The following is an 8,994-nucleotide window of genomic DNA, read 5'->3' as shown; positions in this document are numbered from 1 at the left end:
TTTATGACACATACTATCGAGTCCAGGACAAAAACTTCAGCTTATCAAGTGCTGAAGTTTTTACAAATGAACTAAATAACTTCAGGACATTGAGCTGAAGTTATTTGAAAAAACTTTTGGACAAAACCTATCGAGTGCAGGGGAAAAACTTCAGCTTATCAAGAGCAGAAGTTTTTAGAAATGAATTAAATAACTTCAGCACATTGAGCTGAAGTTATTTGAAAATGAATTCAACAAACTTGAACACGTTTCAGCATTAATTGCATAGTACACATGAGTGAACATAATAAAGACAATTAAAGTAGTAATTATATTCCGTTGGGGTTATGTGTCAGTCTAATAATTACATTCCTATCACATTCATGCACGCTTTTCTTTAGACAACGTTTAAAATTCCTTTTTACCTTTTCATATACCATGCACAATATTTTTTCACCTATAAAAGCACGCTATACTTTGAGAGTTTATTCACTCAAACAAATATATTCTAGCATACATAAAATACAAAAAGAAGAAAAATGAATGTTGTCATAAGGCAAATAGTAGAAGAGCTGAAGCAAGACATTTTGGAGGCATTTGAATTAAAATTGGATGAGGTGATAGACAAATATGACAGGCAGCTCGAAGAAATCAACCACAAGCTCGATAAGCTTCTGATGTATGCAAGATTTAATAATCTTCCTGATGAAGATGGTCGTCCATCTGGTAGTGAGAACGACGACGACGACAACGACGACGATGATGATAATATGGACAATTAGTTTTTCTTTTTGTTATTTTTGCTATTTTGTTATTCATGTTAATTTATTATTTTAATATTTAATTAAATGTTAAGTTTTTGTCGCTAGTTTATTTGCGTTTTTTCTATTGTTATGTTTATGTTAATTAGTTTTTTCTTGCTTAAGTCTTAAATATTAACTAAAAAACTTCAGCTCTTCCTGCTGAAGTTTTTAAACAATAACTAAAAACTTTAGCACCTAGGCCGAAGTTTTTTCATGCAATATGAAATTTTAATTTAGCCAGTGTAGGAGCAAAACTTCAGCTCCGCCTGCTGAAGTTTTTAAGTAATAACTAAAAAACTTAAGCAACTATGGCGAAGTTTTCAATTATTAACAAAAAAACTTCAGCAACTATGCCGAAGATTTACAATAATCATATAATGTTTTAATATAATTTCTTCTTCGTTGTGTTATTTGCCAGCTGGTTAACTAAATAACTTCAGCTTAGAATGTTAGAATTCATCGTCAAACAGAAATTCAGCATATCAGTGAAGTTGCTCAAACAAATCAGAAAACATATAATTCAAAAAATACTTACAATGTATTTGAATTTGAATTTGAATTTGGAATTTGAATTTGAATAAGGAATTTGAATGCGAGACGCGATCTCCGGAGAGACGGACTGATGGAGGAGATACGAAGGAGATCTGGAATTTGAATCTGGAAATACGGAGAAGAGACGGACTTTATATGTTTTGGATGGGGTATAATGGTCATATTATTACGGAATTTTTGTTAGTTGGTTACGAAATCAATAGTTTTTAAAAACAGGGTATAGGTTTAAAGGTGGCATAAAAATAGGGTACGGCTGCAAATCGCCCTGGATTTCGAGCTAAAAGTAACACATCTACTGAATTTTTTAATACAGATACAGAGTCTGAAAAAAATTTATATAGTTCACGCGAACTCATATCTAATACTATGATATACTAGTTGGGGGAGTTAGACAAGATTTTCTTTGATCATATTTTTTAAATAAATTAAATTATTAACTATTATGATATATATATATATATATATATATATATATATATACATAAATTTTAAAAAATTAAAAAATTCTATGTCCAAATTTACACCGAGAATTAATCAATAAAATTCCCAAAAATTAAAAGGAAGGGAGTACTATAGATCATCATTAGTGGTAAAAGTTTCACATATAAATTTTAAAAAATTAAAAAATTCTATGTTCAAATTTACACCGAGAATTAATCAATAAAATTCCCAAAAATTAAAAGGAAGGGAGTACTATAGATCATCATTAGTGGTAAAAGTTTCACATGTCTTTNCTGGAACTCCCATAAAATTTACGGGAGTTCAAGCATACTTATGCTGGAACTCCCGTAAAATTTGCGGGCGTATTTTTCCGGATTTTGAACAGTGTTTTCGCTCAGATTTAAAGTGGCTAAATTTCGATGACTTTTGAAACTTGGCTATTTTTCAACGACCAGTGGTAAATCTGGCTATTTTTGAATTTCTCCCACTAAAAAGGCTAAACGTAAAAAAAAATTATAAACTTCAAGTACATCTTAAATAGGGTCTTAAACAGAGAGAAATTCAAAAATAGCCAGATTTACAAGTGCTCATTCAAAAATAGCCACAGTTTTTAAAGTAATTGAAATTTAGCCACTTTTTATGGAAAGATAAATCTGAATGAAATACTGTTTATAATCCGAAAAATACTCCAGCAAAGTATACTGGACTTCCAGCATATTATACTGGAGTTCCAGTATAATATACCGGTCCAGCATAATATGCTGGAAGTTCATACACAAGTGCACGGATCTCAAGTATATTATGCTGGAACTTTCGGTGTTGCAGCAAATGGTGGCTATTTTTCAATGACTTTGCAAATGTTGACTATTTTTGAATAACCAATCCGAAAACTTGCTAGCCCGTGCTATTTTTTTACTCTTAAAAACAACTAATTTGCACTTAGCTAAGTTTAAAACCAGTGATGGGCTATCCAACGGATGGCCTGGCCAAGTTCTACCTCTATTTTTGTTTAGTGCACGAAAAAGTATATTTGAGGCTATTATTTATATTTTGTCCCTGTTTAAGAGAGTTCGAAAAATTATTTTTTTAGCACTACACAACCAAAAGTATAGAACTTGATACTATTGAATTAGTTACAAATTTGGAAAAATAATACTCTATAGCCGCTGTAAGGCTACCAGATGTAAATTTTACGAGGCTTGCAAAAATTGAATACCATTTTCATTCTACTTATAAAAGAGGACACGGTCGATTTATTTGGCGGGAAGTTGCGTTCTTCTTCACTCTCAATGTCAAAGGCTTCAGAAATAAGGTCACTCTTCCTAGCACTAGCATCGGAACTGCAGTCCACAAATCTGACGACCGGAAATGAAGCTCCAAATCTGGACCTCACTATCACAAATCTCAACCATTCGCTTAACCTCTCCGAAACATCTCCAGGAGTTAGGGTTTTGGACACTGCCCTTTCTCTTATGTGCTTCACATCGTCTCAGGTTACATCTATTCACAAAACAGATAGAAAAAGGAATATAATTGAACTTTTTTTCTATTTGAATACGTAATCTGAGATATTTTTTTGCAATTTTGTGATTGTAGGTCTACGATTGTACGATTGAGTACTTGGTGAAGACAATTGCTACAGTGCTATCTACTTCAATTGAATGCAAGGTTCTCAGAACTGCTCAACATGAGGTTTTGCAAGTTGGTGGATTGATTTCGGCTCAGGATTGTACCAGAATAATTGAATCATGTGCTGACATTTTGCATAAATTGGAAGGATGTCGACGTAATTGTCACTTTCATCTAAGCATTTTTTTTGGGTATCTGGTGATATTATATTATGTTAAAGCTGATAACTTTATCTTATTGAACCGAGGGTCTTTCGGAAACAGCCTCTCTACTCCCTCAGGGTGGGGGTAAGGTTTGCGTACACACTATCCTCCCCAGACCCCACTAGTGTGATTTTACTTGGTCGTTGTTGTTGTTGCTGATAACTTTGTCTATGGATCTCAGAGTCTGTAGGATTTACATATCTGATTTGCGATTAATCATAGTCTTTGGTAATTTTAGTTGAAGTTAGGTATTGAAATGTTCTTGCGTGCTTTTTGTGATTACAGAAGATCTTTCTCCAATGATTTTGTATGCTGTTGTGAGGGTGGCGGTACTAGCATCACGAGTTCACTATTCGCTGAAATTGCCTCCTGTTCTTGACCTGAGATCTATTGATGGAGGACACTCTGCTGTGCTGAAACAGTTACATTGTCAAAAGGAGTTTAACATTGAGAGTGGAAAAATACCGCTAAGGTTTGTTAAAGTTGCTTTTCTATCATTCATGGATTTGTTATTGCTAGAACCTCTATTTCTGAACCTACTGGGTGGTAGGCCTATTTTTGTTTCTAATATTGGAGCATATTTTGGAATTCGATGTCATCTAATAACAATGATTTTTCTTGAAGTTCTGAAAGTCTCTTAGAAATCATCGGAGACAAAGTACACTAAGCGGTTTCTTCCCATCTGCCTAAGCCTTGGTGGGGTAAGTTATGCATTACCTGTGCTAGTGGAAGGTATCAGGTACCTGGTGGAATAGTCAAGGTGCGCGTAAGTTGACCGAACACCATGTTATTAAGAAAAGAAGTCATCATGAGAGATCATATCAATTCAACCATGCGGCTTAGAATGAGTAATTTAGCTTGGACTAAAGTTAGAAAAAGAACAGTACTCCTGATGGTCCTTGTTTTGTTACCTGGATTGACATGCCTTGGTTGAGTTGGTAATTCATGCATATCTTTTTTTTTTTTATAAAAATGGAGAGAAAAGACTATGTTTGGCGTTGAGGCAATGTAGTGTGATGTTACCAGAGAAATGATAGTGTTGATTTCCTGTTCTCAGTAAATAGGAAATGCTACTTTTAAGAGCTGGGTGTCCTTCAAGATAAATATACTACTATGATACGTTGCAGAAACTATGTTCATTACATGAATTTGAATCTTGTCAATATGTGCACCCAGTTCTCATCAATAACCTATAATAAGACTGTCCGGAAGGAAAATGAATTGCTTTTTTCTTTTTGGTGTAACCCATATAATGATATCGCTTTTTCCATTATCATTTCACTTGCTCCGCAGGTTGCTCTCATGGCAACTAGATCACATGCTTCTGAAGTACGATGTATCTCAAATTCTACAAGAGGCCATTAAGAGACCTTTCCTTTGTCTAGATATGGAATTTCATCAGAGGAAAGAATGGCATTCAATTGTTATATCTTTGGTACTTTCTCCTGTCATGTTTACTGAAACAAGGTCCCTGTTGCATAACTGGTTTCTACTGTCGTAAGTCCCACACCTGTTTTTTTTTCTTTCCTACCAACAGTAAGGTTACTGTAGTGATAGCTACAATAAATTCTAAAACATTTTTAGTTCGATATGCCTGCATGGATATTTTGTACTGCATTATCATTTTTTATCTTTTTCATTTTCTTCACAGATTTCTCTATCAAAGAATAACCTACCGCTCTCCATGACGCTGATATGCTACTTGAAAACTAAAGAATTTGAAAGATTCCCATGTTCTAAGATCTTAAAGGTTCCTCATATTTTTTCACTACTACTTTGCAGGGGTTTGGCTTCTATCCTAGAGCTTCACGTTAAGCTGGTCTCCCTGGTGCTAGATATTATTTCCAGACCAAGGTGGTGGGGCATATCAATGGATCTTGGTTCAAAACTTCCATTTTCTCATGCATACTTTCCATGCAAGAACCAGATTTTGAAGATTTTGACTGGACCTTTGTCCTTCGAATCTTTGGAGTATCTAGTTCATGAAGTTTACAAGCCAGTTAATACATTTTCAAACAAAATTGTGAATATTGCCAGAATAAATCACAGTTCTATTTGGTAAGTTTCAGTTTTGTGGCATTACATACAATTAGTTTCAACTGGCTTAGTTTATGGCTAATAGCTTACTGTTTCTGCTGCTTACTGTCAGGGAAACAACAATAACCTTTCCTTCTTGGTTCATTTTTGCCTCTATTTTGCTATTCTCTAAAAAGAGTTTGTGGGGCAAGTACAGCTCAACATGCATATATGGAGCAGGTAATATTAACCATTCAGAGGACGTTAAATCTCCTTTTCTTGCTACTGCTGCAAAGTTTATAGCATGGAGTTTGAACCCTGCTGGTGGATCCTACTTAGAACATTTAGTCGATTATCTGTCAAAGTTTTCAAAATCATGGAATCTTAAGTTTGGCTTTGATGAAGGCAATGAGACAACTCTTTGTCACAAAAAGGAATTCAGGAGATCCCTGTCCTTTAAGAAGGAAATGGTGAATATCCCGGATTCCAATTCCCAAACACTTGCGTTCTGGCTTAAAGAATTTCAGGACATGTACATTGGGCACTCAGATAAAGTAAATGAAAATTTTGCTCGAGATGAAGAACGGACACCAGGAGTTAGTGCACAGAAGAACATGTTATTTAGGAGGATACCAATAGGCATCTTGTTCGGATGCTTGAATCATATAACTGATGCTGAATGTGAACTGCTTTTGCATTATAGTGCAGCTGGTACTCTTGGGCAATTCACCGGAGGACAACTTGGAAGGAAGAATAGGAAGTCTAACCATGAAAGGCAAAAAGACTCGATTGCATGGGTTGAGACGTACACGGTAAAAGAGGCTACAGCAGGAGCGCTCATTGTCTTTGACATAACTGATGTAATTGAAAGTATGACAACTTCTATGTTTGAAACTGAGGAGTGTGGACTCAGTTTTGTGTGCGACGTGAAACTAAAGATTGGGAGATATCTATTCAAGTGTGTGAAAAGGTTACTCCAACTCACTCTGGAAAAGAACAACATACAGCTGAATGTACATGATCTCCATGACAGAATGCTCCGGTGGAAGCATCAAGGGCGAGATGTTTTTCAAACATGTAGGGATTTAGATGAAATATTTGATGCCTGTGCTTCAGCATCCTTTTGAAGACCCCGTACAACATCAATCTGAGATGCAAAACTGAAACGGCACGGGCCTTAAGAAATTTTGTCTTGGTGCGCATAGTGTAGCTTTGTATAAAGTATTATCCTCATGTAAGCAATGTTCTCACTTCAAATTTATGTTGATAATCTTAGGGGTCGTTTGGTTGCCGGTTAGAGTTATGCAGGTATTAGTTATACATGTATTAGTTATGCAGGGATAAGTTATGCAGAGATTATTTTTTTGAATATTTGGTTTGTTGTATTAGAAATTGATATACATTATATAAATCTTAAAGTAAAATGCTTGTTTACAACTATACCCCTGGCCTTCTTTTGCATTTTTTTTTCTCTCTTTCCATTTATGTAGGAAACAATTTAGTTAGGAACTTCGGGTGTTACTTTCACTTCTTCGTCATACTACTGAACTATGTGAAGTTTAGACATATTTGATTTTCACTTCTTAGTTTTGGTATTTCCATTTTCTAGTGGCTTCTCCAGTTTGCTTTTGCTAGTTTGTTCTTTAAAAATGAGAGAAGACAAGGTATATAGTTGGCAAGTGAAAGCAAGTGAAACCTGTTGACGGGTTGGCAGAGAAATAAGGAAGCCTTATGTGTAAAGTGATTGGGGTAAATTTGTCATTTCAGTATTTTATCCATGTATTACTAATACATGTATTAGTTATTCCATCTTCTACCCCGCTTGAAATAATACACAGATTGACCCATAACTTATACATGTATTATTTATGCATAATTGAAAAATGTCAACCAAACATGGTATTAGTTATGCAGAATTTTATACAAAATAACTATTGCCTACCAAACATGGTATAAGTTATGTTACCCCTTATACATGAATAACCTTTCTTCTAACCAGCTACCAAACGACCTCTTACAGTATATAGATCTTTTGTGCTACTGTCCATTTTTTTTTTTGATACAGTGCAAGTCTGTGCACCCCTGCTACGACCATTGCTGTCTAAGACTATCCCCAGAATTTGGTGTCACAGGTACATGAGCCACTTGTAATACTAAATACAAGTCTGCACCGGAAAGTACAGTACTGTATGTTACAATAAACAGTAGATCATGATAGGAAGAGGACTCTAGGGTCTGCGAACGCCAAGCAACACTACCTTAAGTCTCTTGGGAATGTAACCGAGCAGATCACCTCTGAATTTTGCTGGGACCGACATCGGGATCTGCACAAGAACTGCAGAAGTGTAGTATGAGTACAATCGTTCCCATGTACTCAGTAAGTATCGAGCCTAACCTCGACGAGATAGTGACGAGGCTATGACAAGACACTCACCGAGTAATAAGCAGAAAAACAATAACAATATAGAGAAACGCGTAACTACCCTGATGGGTCCACAAAATTTTAGGTGATTCGAAGCCTGTTACCCGAATTCATGAAGATGACGTGGACATTAGCACATAAAAAATTGAAAATCATCGTAAATTCTTGTTTTATGCCTCTAAAACACTAAAAAATGAGGAACGGTCATGGCGAAGCGATGACTATTGTTCATTAGATTGTTTCTGATGGGTCCACAAAATTTTAGACAATTCGGAGCCTATCGCCCGAATTCATAAAGATGGCGTGGACGTTAACACGAAAAATTGGAAATTATTATAACTTCCTCTTTTATTACCCTAAAACGTCAAAAAATGAGGAACAATCATGAATAATCAATGACTATTAATGTTTATTAGGCCGTTTCTGATGGGCTCACAAAATTTTAGGTGATACAAAGCACTGCCCAAATTCATGAAGATGGTATGGACATTAGCACACGAAAAAATGAAAGTCATCTTGAATTCTTGTTTTATGGCTCTAAAAAGCCAAAAAATAAGGAACGGTCATAGAGAAGCGATGATTATTGTTTATTAGGTCATTTTGGATGGACCACAAAACTTTAGGCGATTCGGAGCCCATCGTCCAAATTCATGAAGATGGCATACACATTAGCACACGAAAAATTGTAAATCATCGTGAATTCCTAATTTGTGACTCTAAAATGCCAAAAACGAGGAACAGTCGTGGCGAAGCTATGACTATTGTTCATTAGGTCGTTTCGGATGAGCCCACAAAATTTTAGGCGATTCGTTGCCCGTCGCCCGAATTCATGAAAATGGTGTGGACATTAGCACACGAAAATTTGGCAATGATCGTGAATTCCTATTTTATGGCTCTAAAACGCCAAAAAACGAGGAACGGTAATGGCGAAGCAATGACCATTGTTCAT

At 35.5% G+C, this 8,994-nt stretch overlaps 1 protein-coding gene across 1 annotated transcript; it reads left to right on the top strand.

Moving 5' to 3' along the window:
• On the top strand, positions 2,971 to 6,946 carry LOC109233431. The gene is made up of 6 exons (XM_019399304.1): positions 2,971 to 3,268; positions 3,372 to 3,561; positions 3,893 to 4,079; positions 4,901 to 5,104; positions 5,390 to 5,665; positions 5,757 to 6,946. Exons 1-6 carry the CDS (start codon positions 3,065 to 3,067, stop codon positions 6,748 to 6,750), a joined length of 2,055 nt encoding a protein of 684 aa, XP_019254849.1. The 5' UTR covers positions 2,971 to 3,064; the 3' UTR covers positions 6,751 to 6,946.

Source organism: Nicotiana attenuata, chromosome 10 (assembly GCF_001879085.1).
Source record: "Nicotiana attenuata strain UT chromosome 10, NIATTr2, whole genome shotgun sequence".
Taxonomy (NCBI): domain Eukaryota; kingdom Viridiplantae; phylum Streptophyta; class Magnoliopsida; order Solanales; family Solanaceae; genus Nicotiana; species Nicotiana attenuata.
This window is presented reverse-complemented; position numbering and strand designations above follow the sequence as displayed.

What these genes read in the sequence shown, in the direction of transcription:
- LOC109233431 (XM_019399304.1), top strand. Translation starts at nt 3,065, where the DNA reads ATGTCAAAGGCTTCAGAAATAAGGTCACTCTTCCTAGCACTAGCATCG. An exon ending in TAAATTGGAAGGATGTCGAC is followed by an intron (nt 3,562 to 3,892) that starts GTAATTGTCACT and finishes TTGTGATTACAG; the next exon opens with AAGATCTTTCTCCAATGATT. An exon ending in AGTGGAAAAATACCGCTAAG is followed by an intron (nt 4,080 to 4,900) that starts GTTTGTTAAAGT and finishes CTTGCTCCGCAG; the next exon opens with GTTGCTCTCATGGCAACTAG.